Source organism: Arvicola amphibius, chromosome 7 (genome assembly GCF_903992535.2).
Source record: "Arvicola amphibius chromosome 7, mArvAmp1.2, whole genome shotgun sequence".
NCBI classification, from domain to species: Eukaryota; Metazoa; Chordata; class Mammalia; order Rodentia; family Cricetidae; genus Arvicola; species Arvicola amphibius.
The window spans coordinates 4,867,786-4,893,832 of NC_052053.1; the positions used below are offsets into that span (position 1 = coordinate 4,867,786).

Genomic DNA, 26,047 nt, shown 5'->3' on the forward strand with positions numbered 1-26,047 from the left:
AAATATAACTGATTGCCCTTTGGTATCTCATAAGAAGCAGAGCCAGTGTTCAAACTTAGGTCTTAACAGGAAAGACAGCTTTGTACTTTTTTCAGGGTACATTCACAGTGCTAATTAACTTTTTGCTAAGGTGTAAATGTAAAAGTAAGGTTACAAACCTGTTAATGAAGTTTGTTGTTAAAGATGTTAGTTTTTTATATTGTATTGATGAATAAAAAACAAAATTTAGCATCTTGGTTTTTAAATTTATAGTTTAGTGACATTTACATTGCTGTGTGGTCTTAGTGTTTTCAAAGTATATTTATACACTGCTTATGAGCTAAGTATCTGTTGTTTATTTTTTAAATTCTTAAAAAGATTTACTCATTTATATTTTATGTGTAAGGGTCTTTTGCCTTGCTGTAGGTCAGTGTGCTGTGTGCATGCTAGGTGTCCATGGCGGCTAGGAGGGGGCAGTGGATTCCCCTGAACCTGAGCGACAGACAATTGAAAGTCACCATGTGGTGCTAGGAATCAGATCAGATCCTGGAAAAGCAGCCGGCGCTCCTGACCATTGAGCTGCCCTCAGCCCCACGTGTGCTTTTGTTGTTGGGTTTTGTCTGTAACATCCACTTTAGAGTCAGAGTTTTAAACCTCAGTTCTTACTTCTGCTTTTGAAGTACTGTGAATTATGCTCAGGGTCTGTGCCCTGCAGGCAGAGAGCGCTACTGCTGAGTGACAGTCACAGCTCCCAAGTGCTCATTTTGTGTCTGGGAATTTACTGCTTTACGGTGGCCCTGCCATGTTGAACTTGCATGGCTACACCTGAGAGGTTGGCCTGGGACTTTTGTTGATTTTGTTGTTGTTTTGTTGGTACTCATTTTTTGATGCTTTTTTTTTACATCTATTAAAAATAATGTTTTTATTTGTTTCAATTTTGATGGAGTGCATATTCCTGTGACCTTGAGCGACTAGTCCCAGCATCTGGTGGATCCCCATGGGTCTCTGGCCATCCTGCCACTGCAGCTTCACCTTCTGGAGCTGCTCTCATGCATGTGGGATCCCGCTTCATCTGTTGATTTTATTTCTTTCCATTAGCATAGTGAGTTTGAGATTTATTTTATAGTTCAGATCGGCATTTCATTTCTTTTTCTTCCTTAAAAACAGTTCTGTAGTGTGGATGTGCCGTTTATCCACTTGCTGATGGGGCTGTGAGTTGTCTAACTAGATGGCTTTCATATTATTCTTTTTTTTTTTAAGAATCTCTCTGTTTGCCCTGAGGATGAATCAATCATTATGTCGTCCTTTGTTAACACCATGACTTCCCTAAGTGTAAAACAAGGTAAGTTAGGGCATGTTGCCTTTCAGTTAGAGATTCAAGCTTTGATTATTAAAGAGAGAATTTTAACAGTTAAATTTTATAAAATCTTCTCCTTTATGTTTGGATATATTTGATCTGTTACCTTTGTCTTAATTTAGTTCTGTCAGAGTGTAGATTTCCAAACTGGATTTCAGGTGGTGCTCATAAGAGTTTAAGAGTTATTTTGTGATGTTTGTGACTTAGGAGAAAAAGACACATGTCTGCCCGTAGGTGAAACGGAGCACTGAGCATTGAAATGTGTCTGTGTGGCTCTGGCGGACCTGGGTCATCAGTGCACTGGTGTCAGGGATGGCAAGTTCATCTCGAGCCGGGCGCACTGGGAACCTTCCGTCCCAGCACTGGGAGGCAGAGGCAGAGGCCGACCAGCGAGGCCGACAAGTAGTAGTCATAGTTTAAAGTCTGTACCAGCGACTTGATGTGTGTTGTCCCATTTAATCCACAGCATTAAAAAAATTAGTTACTACTTTTATTTGTCATATTTGGAAACTCTGGGTTACCTAAAGTGTTAAGAATTAACCTCTCAATTATTTATAAGTAAGACTAGTAATTCGAGGTTAGGTATGCCCATCTCAAAAATTAGTGTTGCATCTATACCTGCTGACCCTTGTTTTGAACATTCTGTTCCAATAGATTGGTGTGTTTTAGTTTGTGTTCTTTATAAAAAGATGTCAAGAACCCTGCAAAGATGAGATCGATAGCTGAATTTTAGTTCCATCAAGCTTTCTGCTGCGTGTATAGCAAGGAGACTGCTACAGTGTTACGTAGTGGTGCTTGGTTTGTGTGGCATTACCTCACTGAGCTTTAGTGCGCTAACGCTGTCCTGCTCTCTTAGGCTTGTGTTGTAAGCACATGAAGACTCAGCGCTCTTCCACAGAAGCCTGCGTCTCTTACAGGATTAGAGAAGGGTTGCCGTCTTCGTGCCTGAGTTAAAATATGTTGGTTTCATTTGTTTACTTAGAAAATTCACTTAACATAAAATATTCTGTTTTTCAGTGCATTGTTTAGTCATGTCAGTCATTGCCTAAGCATTAGTCTGGAGAGCTTTTCCACGCTGGAAATTGGTGCTCTGTTGCTTAAACTCCGCGCTCCGCTTCTACCATCCATGGAAACACTGCTCTACTTAGCATTTTTGTAAATTTGCTCTAAAACAGTACGAAGTGGAACCGTGCAGTTGTACCTTTGTGGCTGGCTGCTTTCTTTGTTGTTTTGTTTTGAGACGGGATTTAGTATATTACTTTAGGCGTCCTCCAACTCTTGAGCTTCTTCTGCCTCAGCCTCCCAAGTAGCTGGGATTTCAGGAGCAAGCCACTGAATCTGGCTCACTGAACATGCAATCAGTATTCAGCCATATGTAGAATTTTCTTCTTATATAAGACTAATATTCTTTTGTGAGTTCTATGATGTTTTATTTACGTACTCATTTTTAGCAAACACTAAAGTTGTTTTCAGTTGGGGGTATTTTGAATTACCCCAAGTATGACTGTGGATGTACAAATACCACTTTGAGACTCTCTTTTTCTTTTAACAGTATACCCAGAAATTGAATTGTCTTAGTTCTATGTTTATTTGTTTTGGTTATATTGGTTTTGAGACAGGATCTCATTAGGTAGCTCTGACTGTCCTGGAACTGTGTAGACCAGGATGTCCTAGAACTCATAGACATCTACCTGCCTCTGCCTCCTAGGTGATAGGATTAAATTCTGCACCACATGTTGTGCCTTAGTTCTTAAAGTATAAACTATAATTAATGATCTGTAAAATCATTAATTTCTTTTGTCTCCCTTTTTTTCCTTTATTACAGTTGAAGATGGGGAAGTATTTGATTTCAGAGGGATGAGATTAGATTGGTTTAGGTTACAGGTAAGAATAACTTGATTTTTATTGTTATGTTTTGTTTGAATATAGTATAGTTTTATAACTTTTGAATTAACTTATTGAAAAAAGTGTCTTCCGTGATAAACCCCCAAAATTAAATATTTTGTACATTTTTAAACATGTATAAATATATTTCTAACAAGCCAATGTAGAGGTTTTTAATAAAATAGGTTATGATTGTATGATATGCATAATTTTATATCCCTTGTTCTCTTGATTATCCTGATTCATATATTTAAATTTAATATGAAAGAACAAAGTTTCTTTTGACAAAGCACATTTATAGTGTAGCTATAAACTTTTTTAAAAATTGATAAAAAAAAAACTTGGATGTGAATGCTTTACAGTGCTTAGCATAAATAGCACTTTCATTATAATACCAGAGCATCTGCAGACAATACACAAACAGTGTTAATGTATTTCAAAAAATATTAATAAAGATAAGAACTGGTCTACCATCACCTGGTCCATTGCCCCAAACTTTTACTTCTGAACTACAGAACTACATAGTTTTGGATTCAGTAGGTTCACTTTATAATTTTTGAGTATTTTTTTTAAATCAATACTATTGTCTAGTAGAAGGCCGCTTGTTTGTTCCCAGCTGCTCAGCCCCGAAATAATCACACAGAAATCATATTTGCAATACTGTTTTGCCAATAGCTTAAGCTATTTATGGCTAACTCAAATTAACCCATGTCCATTAATCTGTGTATCGCCACAAGAGACTGTGGCTTACCGAGAAAAGTTCTGTTTTTGGCGGGGCTACATGGTTTCTCCTGACTCCGTCTTCTTTCTCCCAGCATTCAGTTTAGTTTTCCTGGCCTACCTCTACTCTGCCAAACCACTGACTGAAACAGATTCTTTATTCATTAACCAATGAAAGCAACACATAAACAGAAGGACTTCCCACACCACTATTGTCTTTGTGTACTGTAATTTAGCAGTAATTTACTTTCTTTATTGTTAGTAGTTACACAAAGAAGAGGGAGTTACCCTGTTTAAGAGTTTTATAATTAACTATGAAGATAAGGCATGCAAAATATAAAAAAATAAAACATTTGAAAATATAAAAGACTGGGGCTGGAGAGGTGACTTAGCAGTTAGGAGCACTGGCTCTTCCAGAGGACCAGGGTTTGATTTCCAGCTCCCACATGGCTCACCGCTGTCTGTAACTTTGGCTCCAGGCAATTCGATGCCCTCCTCTGGCCTCTGGGCACTAGGCATTACAAACGGTGAATAGACATGCATGCAGGCGAAACATCCATACACATTAAATAGATGAATAAATTATTTTTTTTAAAGGATTGAATGAAGAGATACCACAGATATGTGTTAGCTAATATCAGCTTTGGGAGGGAGAAAGCTCAACTGATAGTAATAATGTTTACACAGAGTTAGAAATTAAAAATTAATTTAAATATGAAGGTAGCTTGTTCAGGAAAAGGACAGAACTGAGTTAAATAAAAAGCCTGTTGAGCAGGAAGTTTGCTGTGAGAAGGAACTGTGGCGACAGCCATCAGTCATCACGGTGACTCCATGTGGAGGAAGGGCAGTGGTGGGTAACAAGCATGGCCAGGAGCGGTGAGGGCTCTCCGGATTCTAACAGTTCTTACAGGGAGCAGAGCCAGCGGGATTAGCCTTCGGAGAATCTCGGTTGTGTACTTTGTCCTCACTGGCCTCTGATCGAGTTTTGATTCTGAGATTGTTATTTTTTTAATAAATCATTTTCATGGTTCACTTTTTCCTACTCTTGAGACCTTTTTATCTGTGCATTATTAGTCATTCTCCTCTTAACAGGGGTCACATTCCCTAAGCACTTTAGTCCCTTAGGCCCTGAGGAGTCTTCAGTTCCATTCCAAATGTCATCTTCCTGTCTTTCTTCACATTTATTTGGATCGTTCCTTTCTTAAAAACGGTGTAGAAACACACTTCTCCTTCCAATGTTGTAATTTCAGAAGTGAGTTTCCAGCCATTTCACTTGGCACTGTTTCTCCTGAATGTGTTTTCATGGTGTTACTTAAATTCTGAGCTTTTTAAGTAGGCATCACATAATAGAAATCTTTATTAAAGTTGTGGCCACAACCGACTCCTCTTTAAAACAGATTAAAACAAATAAATACAATTAGGCTTTTTTTGATATATATTTACATCAGTAATTTGACATGTTTCTTACTCTCTCCCCTTTCCTAACAAAAACTAAAACATAAAGAACTGCATTTTCTGACTTGTTGCTATTAATGAATGGTAGTATTGTCTAGCTGAAGGTCTCTTGCCATTGTGAGATTAGAAATTTGATTTTTTTGTCTTGCTTATAAAACATAATTTAGTTTCCTGTCATTCCTTGGTTAACAGAACATGAAGCTCCAAGAGACCAAGTGCTTGATGTTTCCAGCATGTATGTCAGCGTGTGATCATTTTCTTGTCTGTCCTGTAGGAATAGGTCAGGGCCTTGCAGATGCGTTCCTCCTGTGCAGCTCTGTTCTCAACTGTATACGTGCTTGCTCATTGTTGCCATGGGAATGTTGCCTCATCTTTCAAGTTTGATTGCTATATATACAACTTCAATAATTAGCCTTGGGAATAAGTAGTTTGAGTCTTGAGTCTTTTCATATTTAACAAAATGTAGGCGTACATGAGATTCATGAAGAAGTGCCCCCTAACGGCCAGAAATGTCAGCATCTGGAATTCTGTCGCTCATCACGGTTAGTCATTTCCCACAGTGAATTATCTGAGTGTCTGTCAGAGCTGTCAGACACGTCGTCAGCATGTCCTTCTAATAGACTTTTGCCCTTTTTTGCTGTCTATCTACACCCACTTTTCCTACTTCTTCCATGTGCATTGTTAAATAAAAATGGCCATTACATAGAGCCCTCAGCGGTTCACCTGAGGGATTGAACCCTTTAGCGTGATCTATACTCTGGTTGAATCTTTGTCCACCACTTCTTCTGTTTGCATCCAAACTCTGACCACTGTGACCTGTATTGATCTGTAAGCACCCTCCTGGTACTCTCTGTTATTCACAGGCAGGATTCTAATATTGGACTTGATGTCCAAGTTATGGAACTTTTTTCTCCGCAACCTGCTTGAGAGTGTTGGTTAAGTCTTAACTTTCTTTGTCCAATTCATTTTAATAGTTTACTTATTTGCATAAGTTTGTAGAAGCCATCAAATTAGTTTATTGTCCAGTTTTGTGTGGTGTGTGTGTGTGTGTGTGTGTGTGTGTGTGTGTGTAAATGGTGCAGAGCAGGGCACACATGGAGTCGGAAGAAAACCCTTGGGAGTCAGTTTTTTTCTTCTACCATGTGGGCCTAAGAGATTGAACTAGATCATTTGGCTCAGCCACAAACAGGCCTGCCTGCCGAGCCAATGCACGAAATCCCACTGTGAACAACAATTGTAGAAAACGATGTTACTGGAACAGTTTTAATGTTTTTCAATAATGGACTTTCCCCCACTTTATAATGACAAGATTTGAGTCATTAGTTTCTTCCTAAACTATTGTTGTTTGTTGTTGACCTGCTGCAGGCATACACTAGTGTCTCCAAAGCGTCACTTAGCCTTGCAGATCACCGAGAACTTGGAAAGATGATGAATACAATAATATTTCATACAAAAATGGTAGATTCCTTGGTGGAAATGTTGGTAGAAACATCTGATCTCTCCATATTTTGGTATGTTGTAATTTTCTTTAAATCTGAACTGGAAATGTTTTTTATCTGAAGCTGCTTGATTCTTTTTTGTTAGTACAGTTCTTAAGATAGTTCAGTAAGGGAACAATAGACTCAAACTTTCTAACAAGCTGGGGGCTGGAGACTCACACCTTTAATCCTAGCACTTGGGAAGCAGAAGTAGACAGATCTCTGAGTTCAAGGCCAGCCTGGTCTACAGAGTGAGTTCTAGAACAGCCAGATCTACACAGAGAAGCCTTTCCTTTGTAACAAAAACAAGTTTGCCAAATTGAGGTTTTTAGGTCTTTTTTTAGTTACTCCTAAGAGAAACTCTTCATGGAGTGACGTGTCTTTCTCGCATTTTGTTTGAAGATGTGAATCTCACATTAAGGGCTCTTTTAAATATTTAATTTGAGTGTAAAAAAATCATGGATAAATGAAGGAGAGCAAATATTGCAAATTAATGCCTGGTTATCTCCTGCCTCTAGTTTTAGACAGTTGAGTCTCAGGAGTGTGCTGACTGCTCCACGCGTTGTGAAGCAAAGCCTCTCCATTACACTTAGTGCTAGCCTTCACTTCTCTCATCTCCCTCTCCAGAAAACCTACTTCCTAAGGGAATTTATGTTATTGTCTCCTTTTTGCCTAAAATACTAAGTGTTTAAGAAATGGTGAATGAATGAGTGAACTAGGCCGTGGTCAGACTCTGCAGCTGTGTGGTGCCCACCCAACTCTGCTTCCTGGCCTGTTGTTAGGGGGAGACTTGGAACCCCATAATCTGTCTCCTTCTGAAGTGTGGAGATGTCTGCACAGATGGTAGTAGTGGTATCCAGGAGTAGCACAGAGATGATTATCAAAGGCTTTTTGATTTTAGCAGTTTGTTAGGATAGCTTTTATTACTAGTGCTAGAAAAGAAGTCACCAGGACTGAAGGCCTGTTCTCAGGAACACACTTGTGGGCGTAGTGCCCTCTCCTCTGTGTTAAATTGATGAGAATTTTAAGATTATTTGGATCTATTACCGTCTGATCCAAAGCCTGTCATAGAAAGAGAATGGAACACTTTTTGTTTGGGTTACTTTTTTAACTCTAGAAAGGTTTTTACTGTAAAATATATATGTTTTTATATATATATATTTTATATATATATAGTTAGAAACTTCCTCCATTTTTAGAGATAAAAGCACTTTGTATAATATTTGTTTTGTAATTTTCAGTCATATTTGATTAATTTTATCCATATTTTAAAGTTGATGGCATATGATTATTTAGTACCAATATTTTTCTCATTGATATTTAAAATAATAGTGGCCCTTATAATTCCTTAGCTATGATAAAATTTGAAGATAAGAATTTCGAATGTGTGTATTCATACTCTGTAGATATTGCAAGTTACGTGTTTTAAATTTTTATTTAAAATGTTTTGATGTTATTGAAAGAGTATTACTTTGAATGAATTATTGATATGTAAAAAGTACTTTGGGGGGACATTTTGAAAGGAATAAATGTGATCAGTTGGTAGCCTTTATTCATTTGAGTTTAAATTAACCAGCCATTGTCACTGTGTCATTTTTGTTTGCATGTAAGCTGTGGTGTTGCTGTTTGATGCTTTCGCTGTCTCTCCTAACAGTTTTTACAGCCGTGCTTTTGAGAAGATGTTTCAGCAGTGCTTGGAGTTGCCCTCCCAGTCAAGATACTCCATAGCCTTCCCTCTCCTCTGCACTCACTTCATGAGCTGCACACACGAGTTGTGTCCCGAAGAGGTAACTTCAGTGCAGTGCTGTGCTTTCTGCAACAAAGCTGGATCAGATGGGTAGCCAGCCAGATGTTTAATAAGACCCAGTTACTTAAGTTTTGTTCTCACCTAAACCTCTTTATGTAGATCGGAGAAATACTTGAATAAATCCATGATAAAACACCGGTCAGTAAGATGCATGATAGAGGTATGGCAACTAAGAATGTACGTGGGTGAATAGGCATGCATGTGTATCAGTCTTTTGCCCTTTAAAATAACTGATACGGCTGGTATTACTGTTTATAGATTCAGTAAATTGACTATTGGATTTAATATTTAAATTTATGTACTTTTCATCTTAACACTGAAAGGACTTGAAAATTGAATTTATGCATTACTGACTCATTAGCATCATGGATTTGTTAGGTAGAACCCAGGTTTGTACACTTTGAGGGAGATATAAACACACAGCTCCTGAGGAGAGCTAATCAGTAATTTCGGAAACCTTAAGTATCTGTGAAAAATATACTGGGTATTAAAAGGAAAGGCTTAGCTTGGAAAAATAAGTTTCAGTCATCTGTTAGGCTGCATGGTGATGTAGTTAATAATTTAGAGTAGGGTGTGGGGATAATCCCAGCACTCAGGAGGCTGTGGCAGGAAGATTGCATATTCAAGGCTAACCTGAGCTACCTAGAGAGACCATCTCAGAAAATAGTACTTATAATGAATATTTTAACTGGCTAAAAAGAGTAGAATTTTAATATCCTTACTACAGAAATCAAGTTGGTGAAGTAATTGAATCTTTCTCCAGTATACACAAAGATCATGATGTTGGAATGCTGGGGTCAGCAGTGTGGTGGAGTGCCTGATGGGGGTCTGTAGTGTGGTGGAGTGCCTGCTGGGGTCTGCAGTGTGGTGGAGTGCCTGCTGGGGGTCTGCAAGGCCCTGGGTTCATCCCCAGAGTAAAAGAAAGCCATACATAGATAAAACATCACATTTTATCTAATAGATGCACTTATATTTGACAGCCAGTAAGGAAATAAAATGAAAAGATCTTTTCTCTAGTCTTTAAAAGAATTATCATTTTCTAAGTGTGGCAAGACTATACATTGAAAGCGAGAAAAATGTATCTCTGTGTAACTTAGTGTTCACTCTCTTTTCTTAGAGCTGTAGGATATGTTGAAAAGAAACTTGGGGTAGCATATCTAGCTTGTGAGTATGCCATGGGAAGAACACTTTGAGAAAAGTTGAGGCCACAGGAAGCTCTTTGGGAACCGAAAGAAAGACTCAGCCGAGCCTGATGGCCCAAGCTTGTACTCCCACTGCTGAGTCCGGAAGAGGATTGCATGCTTAAGGCCAGGATGGGCAACTTAATGAGAGCCTGTCTCAGAATAAAAAAGGCAAGTGGAGGTTGGAGACGTAGCTTTTTGGTAGAGCGCTTACCCAGTTAAACTGTTCCTGGTCCTGGGTTCAAGCTGCAGTGTCTCCCCTCCCCGCAAAATCCCCTGCGCTGTCCCCCCACGGTCACATACAAATTGACCAGCACTTAATATGTTTGGCTACAGTCTCTTTTGTTTGGATTCATATTAAAGTTTATAGGTCGCTTAAAATAAAATTTAAGGTTGATAGATTCAGAAATGATTATTTTATGAGTCAAATATTTGTGTGTTGAGTACCATTATTTTGACAACATACAGACTTTCTGTATGTTACATAAATATGGAAGACAGAAGGAAATTTTTTCTTAATTTCTCTTTGTAAAATATCTCATGTATAGTAGAGAATTTATGCCTTCATATACTGAACATTCTAGTTCTTTTGTTTGGTTGGTTTGGTTGTTTGTTTTGTTATTTTGAGACAAAGTTTCTTTGGGTATTCCTGGCTGTTCTGGAACTCATTCCCTAGAACGGGCTATTTTAAATATTTTAGTCAGAAATTCCTTTTGTTTTGTTTAGTTTTCTCAAGACAAGGTTTCTTTGTATAGCCCTGGCTGTCCTGGAACTCAAACTTTCTCTGTAGATTACCCTGGCTTTGAACTCACAAAGATCTACCTGCCTCTGCTGTGCTGGCATTAAAGGCATTTGCAACCACCACCCAGCTCTAATTTTTTCTTTTTTCTTTTTTTGGTTTTTCGAGACAGGGTTTCTCTGGAACTAGCTCTTGTAGACCAGGCTGGTCTCGAACTCACAGAGATCCGCCTGCCTCTGCCTCCCGAGTACTGGGATTAAAGGTGTGCGCCACCGCAGCCCGGCAGCTCTAATTATTTTTAACAAAATCCCTCCAGCTACAATCTACCAGACTAAACAAATGCAGACTCCTGTAGAGATAAGTAGGTTGTCTATTTTATATATATATATATGTATGTGTGTGTGGTGTGTGTGTGTGTATACATACAGATGTGTTAATTCTATTCTGAGATAAAATACATCATTTCCCACTACTGTGTTCAAAGAATGCATGTTTCCTTCTCCATCCTCAGGAAGTAGAAAGTGAAGAGATAATTTCAGAAATTTTAAATGTCTCATTTATTTTCCCAACTTGATTTCTAATACTTTTATTTATCTATTTGAGCTCTTATTTATGACTTATTTATTATTAGAACTATTTCAGAATTCATGTATCAGATATAAATATTGAAGAATTACGATTAGAATACTAACTGCTCATGTACCTCGTGTGCTTTAGTTTTAGATACCGATCTCTAGATTTAGAACTTGGTGAATCTGAGTGATGAAATACATAGTTTATTACCTTTCCTTCTGAGACAGTCAGTCTTGCCATCCTTCTGCCTCAGTTTCTCCAGTGCCGGGGTTACAGATGTGTGCTACTATGCCTGGTTAAATACATAGTCTATACTTCATAAATAGTGATCTTTAGTCATAATTTTGTTATATTGCTATAAAATACATATTTTATGTGAACCGTGCAATCGCACAGAATCATAGTTTAATTCTATAGTAAAGAAAGCAATGCATATTTGCTTTTCTACCCCTTACAGTAGAATAGGACTTATTTCAAGTGTTTTGTTCTGGTGACTTTCTTGTGACACGTGTTGTTTCCATCCTCTGCCTGCCAGCGCCACCATATTGGAGATCGCAGCCTTTCCCTGTGTAATATGTTCTTGGATGAAATGGCCAAACAAGCTCGAAACCTCATCACTGATATTTGCACAGAACAGTGCACTCTTAGTGACCAGGTAATACTTCAAGTTTTTCCAACAGATAGGAATTTGTGAAGGCAAGAAAGCAAGTTGTTAGATTTTCATTTATTTTTCTTTTTATAATTCCGACTCTCAGAAAGCCCAGTTATTGCCTCTGCTTGTGAACTCCATTGATAGACCTCATTAGAGATGTAAAGGCTGTCCATGTCTGTTCTTTTCTCAAGAGACATGTATTGTCTACTTGATTTGGTTTTTGTGATTTTATTACTTGATTCCATTATTTTGTGACTGCAGAATGTTCTTTCAGTTCTCTTTTTTTTCTTCATTTATTTAAAAAAAACAAACTGTCTTTTTTTTTATTCTACTCAACCAACTCCCTCCCCTCCTCTCCAACTAACCCCCATCAACTCCCGATCCACTCCTCAGAGCGGGTAAGGCACATTGCTTTGGGGAAGATCTAAGACCCTTCATACTGTATTTACATTTAGTAGTTGTGGTATATTTAAACAGATTTTCTCAACTGCTTCTACTTGGTGGTATAACTGTAAAGGAAAGTAACAAAACACTTGACTGTTTCCCTTTATTTCCTAGGTGACTAGTAAATTATTTTATACTAAGTGGGTTTCTGGAATTTACCACGTTTGATAATTTTTTTTAATTCACTATATTTCTATGCTGTAGCACAATTTGGCTCATCTTTGGCCAGTGATAATCTGTAGAGTACCTGAGAGCCTTCTTGCTGGGATAGTGCGTGCATCCCCACTTGCCTAGTGCGTAAAAGGGCCAATCCCCAGTGCAAAACTAAACAGTTAATTTAAAAGTACCAACTTCATCTTGTATATATTTTTACTTAGACAGTTTCTTTGAGTTTCTTTCAGTGGACGTATGAAGCCCCAGTCCTAACATTAGGGTGCTTCCTGGTCTTCTTTAGGCCTCATAGACAGTCATCCTCACCGCACTCGGAGTCCATAAAACTCCATTGCTGCCTCCCCTGTTTTATAGCCGTAGTTCCATGGTAATAATATGAATGTTTTTGCCACAGGTATATAATTACTGACAGAAATTTACAGTTCTTTTGCATATGTTCCTGGCACTGACCTTATGGTGATGATAAGTGACATCAAGCTTTAAGTACTACACGCTCTGCTCTGCTGATGTCACTGGTACTTCTGTGGGAACGCTCCATGCTCCAGTTCTACTGCATGTGCATCTCTTTGGTGCTTTTCTGTATGCGCTTACTTACTGCTAGAGTTCATTTTCTGTTTTCAACAATCTTTTGTTGATTCTTTTGGGAAGGTTGTTTTGTTTAGCTTTTGGGGATTAATATAATTACAATATCCCTCCGTTCTCTTTCCTACCTCAAGCTCTCCTATATGCCTCTCCTTGCTTGGTTTTAAATTCATGGCCTCTTCTTTCTTTAATTGTTTTTGCATGCAAACACATACATACACACTCACATATTCCTAACTATATCCTGCTCAGTCCATATGTTAACCTGCATGTATGTTTTCAGGGCTTCCAACACCGGCACCAGACAGCTGGTTGATGTGCTCGCTCCGGGGGGGAAAATGACTCTTTCCTCCTCCCAGCTCTGCTCAGTTTCCTGTGGTTCTTTGAAGACTGGTGGACTTCTTCCTGTTCACTTTGACATGTTTATTGGTGTCATCCTTGTTCAGCTCACATTTGAGCAGACATGTTTATGAGACTTTTTGGCTGTGACTTCTGATGTTACCGTAGATATATATAGTCTTAGAGCAAACTCCCTGATCCTCTGGCTCTTAAATCGTTCTGCCCCCTCATTTGCAGTATACCCTGAGTCTTAGGTACAGGAGTGTTTTGTAGATATATCCACTGGGACTGGGCTCCACAGCTCTGCATTTTGGTTGGTTATAGTTGTCTATAGTGGTCTTCATGTGTTGAAAAGAGAAATTTCCTTGATGAGGAATGAAGAGTACACTTGTCTGTGGGACAGATGTTTATAGGTCATTGTTAGGGATTACACTGGCTTAGTAATTAGTGTTAGAGGTTCTCCTCCAGTATCCATGACTTACTGGCACTGAGTGGTTGGCTAGGTTTCCAGTACTAGAGAGGGTATCCCTCGTGTTGAATGGGTCTTAAGTTCAGTTATTGAGCTGTTGGTTATCAGCAAGGCATGTACACTACTACTACACCTTTAGGGCTGTCTCTCCATGCTGCCTGGTGCTGTGGTTCATAGGTGCCATAGGTGGGCAGGACTGTTGGCTGTCGCCCTCCTTAGGAAGCTTGAATAATGCCTTCTGGTGTAGTCTTTAGGGAGGTGACTTTCAGGTTAGTGCCAGCTCGGGGGTCTCTGGGTGGTTTCTGAAATGGTGGCTTCAGCAATATACCTTCCATCTCTGGGTAACCAAAGGGCAATAGCAGGATTGTATGTTTTCAGAGTCTCGTGGATAGAGCCCTGGTTGGTTTTTTTTAATTATCTCTCATTATTATCCTCTTTAAGGTATTATATAATGTATTTTTAAAATTTATGTTTTGAGAGTCTGATATTCAACTATGAAATGTTTTTTGTTTGTTTTTGAATTTATTTTTCTTTAATTTTATATCTTGGGTTTGGTTTTTTTCTTGTACTTTGATTATCTATAGAAGTAGCTTTTAGAAATTTTGTTTTTTTTTCTCATATCAGCTCTGTGTGGAATTAAAAGTATGTATTATTTCTCGCTTATTTTTTCATGCAGTTAATTATCCTGGATTTGTAAAAGGGGTTAGGGACTAGATGGTTTTTCTTCTTTTCCTCCACTTTGCTGTCCCCACTTGACATTAACAGACAGGGCTGACTGCTGTTCAGTGCCCCATTCACCTGTGTCTTCTTCTTTTACCTCTAATTCCTACCGTGTACAGGTCGGTGCTATTCCCAGAAGGTCTGCTCAGCCTGGGCCCTGCCGATGGTAGAGCTTGGTGTTGAGAGCTGGTGGGACTTGAAGTCCTTCAGGCCATGGGACCCTTTTCTTAGGGTCTCAGTTTCCCTGTTACCTGACTGTTTCTGGATGGACGCTGATCTTCCGATTCCCTCTAGGTTTATTGGGGTTGTAGTTTGGATGTTTAGAGATCTGGTTTTATGGTCAATGTTGTTCATAGGTTTGGGTTTGTGCTCTGAAAGTTTGTTTCTTTGTCAGTTAGAGAGCATGTTTAGAAGGAAGGTACTCCTGACAACATACATTTGTCTTCATGTGTCTCCATGGCTGTAGCTAGTCACTGTATGTATCTATGACTAAATTGCTTTCAGGCCATCGCTGTGCAGCAGAGATATGTGAGCCACATGTGTAATTTAAATGTTTATCGTAACCATGTTAAAACATATAAAAAAGAAATAGGAGAAGCTCATTTTAAAGATATTTTATTTATTGTGATATATCTAAATTTTTCATCATCTTACCATCTAATCAGAAAATGTTTTACACTTTTGAATAGAATTTTAAAATCTGATGTTTATTTATAGGACAGTTAACTGGGTAGGCACACATTGAGCATACAGATGGTATAAGGCAGCCCTGCTGTACAGTGCAGCACAGCCCTCACCCACCGTCTCATTTCTCTTTGCCTGATGCTATCCGTCACTCTAAATTATTCCCTAGTTGTTCCTTGAATTTTGTAGCAGTGGGGTGAGCATTATACTAGGTAGAAACCTTTTTCCTCCTTCTGTGTTTCATACCTAAATAACTAAAGCTTTCTCAAATCTGACTTTTTTTAATGGTATTCTTCTTGTCTTATTTTATACCCTTTCCCCACAACTTGTCTGGTAGTCTTTGTTTAGCTTTCTTGTTTTAATTGTTTCTTCAGTGTAAGAATTAGCCTTAGGAGGTATTGTTTTCATACTGTGGCTCCACTTGTCAAAATGGCCCCTGTGTTCAAGATTGGTTGCAATGTGAAACCTTCACTCTTGGGACGCTCTTTTGATGGGGAATCTTGGCCAACAAATTATTTTTAAGAGGTGGGACCAAGTTAGGGTGTGGCTTGCTGGGGCCCAGAGAAAAACAGGTGCACACCCAGGTGCTCTCTCTCTGTGGTTCCCTTGCAGCACAGCTGAGCTTGGACTTCTTGTTCTTGTTTTGTGAGTTTTCCCCTTAGAATAAATAAGAATATAATTGTTTTATGTTTTAGCTAGCCTGCTTATTTCCCAAATCGAGGTAACTTGTACACTTTTTTTTTGTTTGGTCATTTTATTTTTTTAATTGGAGAAAAAATATTTCGTTCTTGTGTTGTCGCACCACAGCCAGCATAGTAGATTTCTTTGGCTCTAGAAGATGAGGAGTCTGTCCCCTCCATGAAGCAGTCTTCCAAGTAGGTGTCTTCTCACCACCAACACTGCCCACCTCTTCTCACACCAACACTGCCCACTGGGGAGAGGGGCTTAGTCCCCAAGACTAACCCCTTCCAATCATGAACTGGGTACTTAGAACTTCTGGCTGGCCGGAAGCTGGGGTCCATGCCATTCTCCTTGGATTCACTTAACTTACTAGCATGACTTGCTAGACGTGGGGGACACTAATTACATCTAGAGTTCTTTATAAAGGATATTTCAAGGGCCACAGATGGATAGCCACGTGAAAGATATGTAGGATAGGTCTGCAAGAACCCAGGCATGGGACCTTCTGTCCCTGTGGAGTGGGAGTGTATCACCCTCCTCTTTGGGGATGAGTTTTCATTTTCCTTCCTGCAAGCTGCCCCGGGTTAGTCTATGAGAAGCCTCTTCACCATGTCCTGTGAAGAGGAGTCTATGGAGGTTGCATTGCATGTCCAAAGCTGATAGCAGGAGAGTCCAGAGAAGCCTTTCTGCTTCAACACCCTGGAAGTATCCCTCCCTCAAGAGTAGGGGATTGTTGGGGGAAGGGTTGCTTGTTTGTTTCCCTGCCACCCAGACCCCCAAAATAATCACACAGGGACTGTATTAGTTAAATCACTGCTTGTCTCATTACCTCTAGCTTCTTATTGACTAACTCTTACATCTTAATTGAACTCCATTAGTCTGTGTATCGTCACGTGGCAGTGGCTTACCAGCTAAAGTTCCTGCATCCGTCTCTGGTGCCTGCTCCATGGCGTCTCTCTGACTTTGCCCTTCTTCCTCCCAGCATACAGCCTGGCTTTCTCTTCCTACCTAAGTTCTGCCTTGCTATAGGTCCAAAGCAGTTTTTTTTTTTTATTCATTAATGATAACCACAGCACACAGAAGGGACTTTGCAATGATGAGGTTTTTTTAATTGTTTTTTTTTATTGTTTTTATTGAGCTATATATTTTTTTCCACTCCCTTCCTCTACCCTCTTTTTCTACCCTCTCCCATGGTTTCCATGCTCCCAATTTACTCAGGAGATCTTGTCTTTTTCTACTTCCCATGTAGATTAAATCCATGTATGTCTCTCTTAGGGTTCTCATTGTTGTCTAGGTTCTCTGGGGCTGTGAGTTGTAGGCTGGTTTTCCTTTGCTTTAAGTCTGAAAGCCAGTTATGAGTGAGTAATATGGTATTTGTCTTTCTGGGTCTGGATTACATCACTCAATATGATGTTTTCTAGATCCATCTATTTTCCTGCAAAGATGTCATTGTTTTTTTCTGCTGTGTAACAAAGATGTCATTGTTTTTACTCCATTGTGTAAATGTACCACATTTTCCTTATCTGTTCTCTGGTTGAGGGACATTTAGGTTGTTTCCAGATTCTGGCTATGACAAACAGTTGGGATCCTCTGACAGCTAAAACCACTGCAGAAACTTTGCACTTCATGCTGCACAACTTTGCACTTCATGCTGCACTACGTAGTGTGCCCACCTGGTCCTGACACACAGGGTTTCTCTGTGGCTTTGGAGCCTGTCCTGGAACTAGCTCTTGTAGACCAGGCTGGCCTCAAGCTCACAGAGATCTGCCTGCCTCTGCCTCTGCCTCCTGAGTACTGGGATTAAAGGCGTGCGCCACCACCGCCCAGCTAGATTGTTCTTTTTTTTTAAAGGCCATTCACATAGTTGTATCCCTCCCCGTACTTGCCTTGTATGTTTTTACTTATCTTTTGAGTAATAACTTGAATAAACCTTGATACTTGAATAGGTTTCTACTTTCTTCCATGCTCTGTAGGTCGTGTGAGTTGGATACTCCCCACATTTCTGTCCTATTGCTTGTTTGTCCAGACTCAGCTAAGGTGTCCTGGGTTCGATAATACACTCTGGAAAATTGGTGCAAAAGTTAATGTCATTCTTACCCCCATTGCAGTTGCTGCCTAAGCATTGTGCCAAAACCATCAGTCAAGCAGTGAATAAGAAGTCAAAAAAACAAACTGGCAAGAAAGGGGAACCTGAAAGGGAAAAGCCAGGTGTGGAGAGCATGAGGAAGAACAGGCTGGTGGTAACCAAGTAAGCCTTCCTCTTTATTGTGTCTGTTCTGGTAAGGTCTTTCCCTGCGATAGTAGAGCAGAGAGAGACTGTGGTAGGAATTAAATAGATTACACCAAAAAGATTGTAAATTTGATAAGCTGCTAGTACTTTATTTTAAAATGTAGATGTTTTTTTCCCCTTTCTTTTGTTTTTGTTTTTTTGAGACAGGGTTTCTCTGTGTAACAGCACCGGCTGTGCTGGAACTCATTTTGTAGACCAGAGTGGCCTCGGACTCACAGAGATCCACCTGCCTCCTAAGTGCTGGGATTAAAGGCGTGTGCCACCACTACCTGGCCTAAAATGGAGATTTTTGAAGATGCATGACTCTCGCCATAACGGACATGAAACCCAGAAGAAACCATTTCAGAAGGAAAGGGTTATTGTGGCTTATGCTTTGAGAGTACGATCCATGCTTGTAGAGGAGGAACAGAGGCAGGAGCTGGAGGCCCTACTCACATTGTTTCTGCAGCTAGGAAGCAGAGAGAGAAATGCTTGGTACTCAGCTTGCTTTTGACTTTTTTTCTCCAGGGGCCCCAGCCCAAGGAACGACACTGTTCACAGTTAGCATAGGTCCTCCCACCCCTGTTGACCCAATCTAGAAGCTACTCACAGATACCTCCATGGGTTTATTCTCTAGGTGACTCTTAATCTGTCATGATGACGGTCATTATTAAACTGACATATAATAGATGGTATTTGTCTTTATGTACTAAACGCGAAAGGTCAAGAATCTGTCTCAAGCTTTCTGAGGAGCAATATAAACAATCTTAATTCTTAACTTAGGTCAGATAAGTGAGACTTGTAGCATTTAGTGATACATTAGAATGTATTTGATACCATTATTTGAAAACACTCTGGGAGATTTGTTAAGTTTTTTATTGTTGGGAAGGAAAGCATAAGTGGTCTGTAATTGGGTGAATGTTTTTTGTTAAAATGTTCTACTTGTTCCTAAGATGAACAAGCCATTGCCACTTTATAAACACTGCTCCTTTCTCAGAGGGAGGTAACAGAGCAGCACCATCATGAGGAGGTTATGATGTTGAGCACAGAATAAGCACCTCTTCCTGTGGTCGCTCAGTGTATTCATTGTTAGCCGCATGTAAAGTAACATGATTTTAAAAAATGCCCGATGAGTTAAACATTTTGGGCTATCGGTTTAAGAATAAATAGAGAAATCAAATTCTGCAGAATTCTCTATAAGTCTTGCTATTTTTATGAAACTGATTTGGAATTGTTTATGATGAAGTATCATTTTAATTATTATTTTTTTTACTGTTTTTTAGCCTTGATAAGTTGCACACTGCACTTTCGGAGTTATGCTTCTCCATAAATTATGTTCCGAACATGGTAGTGTGGGAGCACACCTTCACGCCGCGCGAGTACTTAACCTCTCACCTGGAGATACGCTTTACTAAGTAAGAGAGTGCACGGACTGCTGGCGCTACCGTGTTCATTATCTGGTACCCATCAGACATGACCTTTACCAGACAAGCGAGTCGAACTGCAGTACAAATAGCAATGGACTGAGAGCTGTGTACAGCAGTGAACTGAGATTTCCTGAGCAGCAGGTTCCTGTCCCATACTTACCACTGATTACTGACACTGTGAACATCAGCCAGTGTCTCCTGAGGTTTAGCTGTCCTACGCAAACAGTAGGTGATTTGCTGACCTGTCTTCAGGCTTTTGGATGGCAAATGGCTCAGTAGGTATGGTGCTTGCTGCTGAGCAAGCAGACACTAGACAGAAAGAGAAAAGACTTTTCAGCCTTGTGCGCTAACCGCCGCATGTGCAGCATGGCATGAATGAGCATACACACACACCTATGTAAATAACTAATTTAAATTAAAAATATTTAGGGGATTAGGAGGGACTAATGCAGAAAAAGATCAGTTAGAGAAGTGTCTTAGGGTTCCTATTGCTGTGAAGATACCATGGCCAGAGCAACTCTTATGAAGGAAGACATTTCCCTGGGATTGCTAGCAATCTTAGAGGTTTGGTTAAACATCATGGTGTGTGACATGGTGGCATGCAGGCAGACGTGGTGCTGGAGGAGGAGCTGAGAGTTCTAGATCTTTATCCACAGGCAACAAGAGAGTGGTCTGTCTCTTTGGGCACGACCTAGCATATGTGAGACCTCAAAGCCCACTTCCACAGTGACATACTTCACCCTACAAGGCCACCTGCTCCAACAAGACCTACCCTTCTTAACAGTGTCACTCCCTGTGAGCGTATGGGGCCAGTTACATTCAAGCTACCAAAAGAAGTATTTTTAAATTTGTGTTCCTTTTTACCTTATCTATACAAGGGAAATAAAGTGAGTTGTAATGTGCTGTTTCATTGTCATCCTGTTTTAACTATCATGCAGTTTGTTGAAAATCAACATTAAGTCAGCAGACGTTTATGGATAAGTGATCCTTCGTGTTGTCAGCCTTAGATGCAGGATGTGTGCCTTCATAGGTGCTTAATTAGACAGTTTCTGTAGCTGCATATGTACATATCTTTGTAGTGTTTGGAAACTTTCTTTGCTCTAGACAGATCACCTCCAAACAATAACTTTTTTTTTAGTTGACCTTAGTTTATTTCATGAAATGTTAGTGATGGCAACTACATAGTCATGTAATTAAACACTGGAGTTGTAGTTTATGCCCATAAAATACAAAAAGCATCAAGCAGCAGTGTCCTGCAGATTAAGTTATCGGTTAAATAGCTCATCATCCTTGCTGTATTAATGCAGTTTTTAAAGTCCTTTTTATGTTTTACCATTATCATTAATTTACATTCTCAGAATGTTTTTTAATCATTTGTATTCCTAGTTCATCATTTTCAGGTAATTAAGATAATGACAGTAGTAATTTCATGGCTTTATAAATCTTTCAAAATTAATTTTATTGCATATTTGATATTAGCAGATTGAGTAGATTGTTTTCATAAGTGGGAAATTCTTACCTCTTTTATTATCCTCAGATCAATTGTTGGAATGACTATGTATAATCAAGCTACACAGGAAATTGCAAAACCATCTGAACTTCTAACAAGTGTAAGAGCATATATGACTGTACTCCAGTCCATAGAGAACTATGTACAGATCGATATCACCAGAGTATTTAATAATGTTCTTCTTCAGCAAACACAACACTTAGACAGCCATGGAGAACCAACCATTACCAGTCTATATACAAATTGGTAAGGAACACATTTAGAAATTTTGAATGATTGAGAGTTTTGTTTTATAATAAACTCCTTAGGAAAAGTAATCTTATGGTTAAGTGCTTATATATGAATATATGTGTGACTGGTGCCCTCAGAGGATAGGGGAGAGCATCTGAGCCCCTGAAACTGGAGTCACAGCCGGTTATGAACTAGCACGGGGGTGCTGTGAAGCAAACGGGGGCCCTCTGGAAGAATAGCCAGTGTTCTTACCGTCTGAGCCATCTCTCTAGGGTCATGTTCTCATTTAACAGTTGACTTGAAACTTACATATGTATACTGTATGTATACAAATGTATACTGTAATACATTTTTGAACAGATATTTTTTATTCAAAAATTTGTTTTGGGAAAAACTGGGTGTTGAGAGCATGAGGAAAGAGGCTGACGGCGACCAAGTAAGCCTTCCACTTCATTTACCTGTTCTGGTAGGTCTTTCCCTGCGATAGTAGAGTGGAGACAATAGTAGGAATTAAAAGATTTTCTTTTCTAGCCCTTACCAAAAAAAAAATGTAAATTTGATTAGTTGTTGGTACTTTATTCCAAAATGTAGGGTTTTTTTCTTGTGGTTATAAATTTACTTTTCTCTTTAGGTACTTGGAGACTTTACTAAGACAAGTCAGCAATGGCCATATAGCTTACTTCCCTGCAATGAAAGCATTTGTGAATTTACCCACAGAGAATGAATTAACATTCAATGCAGAGGAGTATTCTGACATATCAGGTGAATATTACATACTAATGAAGACAACTCGATTGTTTTACATGATAACTTGATCTGACTTGTTTGTTTTGGCTACTAATATTTAGTTTGTAAGATGAGGTTGTATGTCATATACAGTATGTCATTGTTTCTCAAGATATTTGCTCTGTCAAGAAACTGAAATTAATTCATTTCCTTTCAGAAATGAGATCATTATCAGAGCTCCTAGGCCCATATGGGATGAAGTTCCTGAGTGAGAGTCTGATGTGGCATATTTCATCACAAGTTGCTGAACTTAAGGTACACAGTCCTTAGGAACCCACCTTGCTGTCCTTGTTTGCAGTGTTGGGCTTTGAACCTCCAACCTCATGTGAGTTGGCAAGTGCTCTACCACTGAGGACATCTGGAGCCCTTTTCTCACTTTTCAGTTTGGAACAGGGTCTTAGTCAACTTCAGACATCCCGCACCAGCCTCCCAAATAGCTGGTAGTCTTAAATGTAGGTTGCCAGGCGTGCCTTTAATTCACCCCTTAGACAGTAACTCTTGTGAAACATTGTAAGAATGTGAGAAAATGTAGAATTTTAAATTAACTTGATGTGAAACTACCAACATGTAAATAAAACTAAAACACTTAAGAGGCTCTAAGTGGTATCTTGGCATAGTCATAGGTGAGAAAGCAAGAGGCCTAAAAGGTGAATTATGTTGCAAAAGGGACTGAGTTTAGGTTTCTCAGTGTTCTTAACTAAAGCCTTAGTTCTGGTGCAGATGCTACTTCTATTTGGTTATGTTCTAATGTATCATTTGAGTGTATTGCTTTCCACCTGTCCACAGATTTTTGCATGAACATTATTAAATTATTGGGCATGTTAGAGATTGAATGCAGGGCCTCTCACATGCTAGGCAAATGCTCTACCACTAGCCACATACCTGGTGCTAGGGCAGGAACCTGGAGGGAGGAGCTGATGCGCACTCCATGGAGGAGTGCTGCTTTCTTACTTGTTCTCCATGCCTTGCTCAGCCTGTTTTCTTATAGAACCCAGGGCCACAACCTGCAGTTGGCTGGGTCCTCCTCCATCTATTGCTAATTAAGAAATTTCTGTACAGTCTGATGTTATGGAGACATTTTCTAAATTGAGGTTCTCTCCTTTCAGATGACCCTAGCTTGTGTCAAGTTGACATTAAACTAGCCAGCACACCTAGCTCAGTGTGTTTTTTTTTTTTTCTTAAATCCTTTAAGCTGGGTAAAAGATGTCTTTAGGGTGTATAGTGTTTAAAAAACGCTATTAAAGGCAGCCACATTTTAAATGACCATTTTTATCATTTAAGAATGTGTCAGTGCTAAGATGAACTATATTAAATAAGTACTTAGATATGTATATGTGTGTGTGTGTGTGTAGTGGCTGTAGATCTTGAGAGAATTTGAATTTGGGTCACTAAAACTTTTGGAATTTAACAGACTATAAAAGATATGTTTTAAAAGGCTGCTTTGCATCGAAGCATATGATGGTCCTTATTCTTGCTACTCACCTCTGCTGAATTTCCTGACCCCTTCTTGAATTGGAAAACATTAATCTTATGTGAACAATATTGAGATTCTTTCATTAAAACAAAATTGTATCGCACAGAACATCTGGACTTCATGAATTTTGTTTTTTTATTTTCCAGTTGTAACTCACAAGCAAGTTCTTAAGTCATTAACACAAGGCTCTGTGCCTGACTTGGTCTTCCTCTTGCTTTTTAGAAACTTGTGGTGGAGAACGTTGATGTGCTAACACAAATGAGGACCAGCTTTGACAAGCCAGACCAGATGGCTGCACTCTTTAAAAGATTATCATGTGAGTAATTTGTGGTCCTTTTAATAAACATTTGAAAGATATAATATACAATATTTTTAGCCAAAATTTGTAACATAATGCAAGCAGCAAATTATGCAAAGTGTTCATTAGCATATGAAGAGAACAAGAAAAAAATTGCAGTCAATGGAACTTTTCACTGTATATCTACTTCAGTTTTTCAGTTTTTTGTTTATTTTTGGTCTTGTTTTTTGGTTATTTGGTTTTTTTGGGAGGGGCAGGGAGAAACAGAGTCTTAACCTAGGCTGGCTTTAACTCACAAAGGTCTGCCTGTCTCTGCTTTCTGAGTTGTTGGGATTTAAGGAGGTGAACCACTATACTGGCTTTACTTCAGAATGTATTTTTAGTATGTGTTGATTATTAGCAAACATTGCTATTAATAAGTTCTTGAACCTATTAGATTTAATACATTAAGTCTACATTCATTAGACTAAAGGATAATTAACTTCCGAGTCTGTAACCTCCTAAAGTCAGCTTCCCTGAAATGTGCAGACACAGCAACGGCTGTGGTGCCCGCTGACCGTGCCTGCAGCTGTGGCCATGCGGCAGTCCTGTCGTCTCAGCGCCCCGCCTCGCGCAGCCCTTCCTGTCACAGACGACTCCTGTCTGTGTCATCCGCTGAGTGAAAACTTCGTTCCTTTTTTTTTTTTTTGCTAATTAGTATTCTATTGCACTAAACCCCAGAGCCTGTCATTTACAGCTTAATATTTTCTTTAAATATTTTCTTGAAATTGGTGGGGCAGTTATGCTTTACTTAGAATGGTAAAGATTATCTCAGCACTGAAAACTTAAAGAATACAGAATAAAATTTATTTGTATTTGATAAAGGGAGAGTGAGTTTATTACTCTCCAGAAATCCCACCCAAAATCCCAGGTTCCGGTAGGGTGGGGCTCAGTGGTAGTGTGCATCCTTAACACAGGCAAGCTGTGGCTCCTGTTCTGAACACCCGTGTGTCTGAAACAATTGGAGCATGCATTTGATACCTAACATCTGACATTTTCCTTTCAAATGCTTAGAGAATCACTTTTTTTTTTTGCCTACTTCTGCTTTTAAAAACCTCAGTTAGTTAAAATTTTCATTTGCTACAGAACACTAAAGATGGTCTTGTAGAACACGGCAGTAATTGCCAGAACTTAGACAGGAAGCTATAGGATGTTTAGAAGTGATGTTGTAACAAATACATGATAATTTCATAGAACTGTGCACCGGGAGTGGCCGGGGGTGGGGAGTGAAGATGAATTTATCCTGTGGTTGTTTGAAAAAGAAAAAAGATCAGCTTGATAGACTTACAGGGGAAAAGTAGAAATAAGTGAGAAATTTTTAACTTTTAATCTTTATTATTATTTTGCTATCTCTGTTCTTTCTTTATTCTCCTTCTTTGTTTTTGTTTCTCTCAGTTTTTAGAGTCAGCTGACCATGGCCACCCTACCACCCTTACTGTACTTAACTTTCCTAGTAATAAGCCATTTTTTTATTAGACCTTGTCATTTGAAGCAATTAATACACTGAGCTGTTTAATACCCTGGTCCTTAACTCTACCCGTGCAGATGAAACAAAATGGAACTTGTTAAAGTTCCCAAGAGAGTTTGCAGACTTTTAAAATAAAATTTACTGTCACATATCAATATTCTGCATGATTAAATTTTCTGTATAATAAGACTTTGGGACTTACTAAAACTGAAATTTAAACTGAGTCTTTGTGACCCATATTTGTAAAATTAGCCTTTAAATAAAATATATTAGGCCTATTTTGTGTTTTATTAGAAAAAGCAAAGCTGTGCTTCAGAGAGGCCTCTTCGAGCAGATCACTATTCTTTGGGGTGAAATATTTCCAATATACTCTTGTCCTTGACCCCTTCTTGATCTTCCTTCACCCCATATCCAGAAAGCCAGAAGTTTGATTTGGAATCAGCAAATCATTCTATTGCAGAGACGGGCACTGTTCAGTGGCTCTACTTTGGGGCTTCTGTCTCATTCGAGCCCATCTGACCGTGTCCCTGGTCCTGACTTTCTGTCTTCTGACAGTCTCTCTGATCCCAGATGGTTCTGTTCGAGCTTCTGCCGTGGTTCTTTACGTATCTACTTCATTTGCTGTTGTCC

The 26,047-nt window shown here is 39.1% G+C and overlaps 1 protein-coding gene across 1 annotated transcript in view; it reads left to right on the forward strand.

Annotated features, from left to right (window-relative positions):
- The window catches only part of Nckap1 (NCK associated protein 1), a 79,303-nt gene that overhangs the window by 40,072 nt on the left and 13,184 nt on the right, over nucleotides 1-26,047 (forward strand). The window contains exons 14-24 of the mRNA XM_038336072.2: nucleotides 1,240-1,321; nucleotides 3,162-3,220; nucleotides 6,761-6,906; nucleotides 8,528-8,660; nucleotides 11,709-11,828; nucleotides 18,024-18,163; nucleotides 19,468-19,599; nucleotides 21,149-21,367; nucleotides 21,984-22,114; nucleotides 22,296-22,393; nucleotides 23,835-23,928. Coding sequence (XP_038192000.1) covers nucleotides 1,240-1,321; nucleotides 3,162-3,220; nucleotides 6,761-6,906; nucleotides 8,528-8,660; nucleotides 11,709-11,828; nucleotides 18,024-18,163; nucleotides 19,468-19,599; nucleotides 21,149-21,367; nucleotides 21,984-22,114; nucleotides 22,296-22,393; nucleotides 23,835-23,928 — 1,354 coding nt within the window. The remainder of the gene's footprint in view (nucleotides 1-1,239; nucleotides 1,322-3,161; nucleotides 3,221-6,760; nucleotides 6,907-8,527; nucleotides 8,661-11,708; nucleotides 11,829-18,023; nucleotides 18,164-19,467; nucleotides 19,600-21,148; nucleotides 21,368-21,983; nucleotides 22,115-22,295; nucleotides 22,394-23,834; nucleotides 23,929-26,047) is intronic.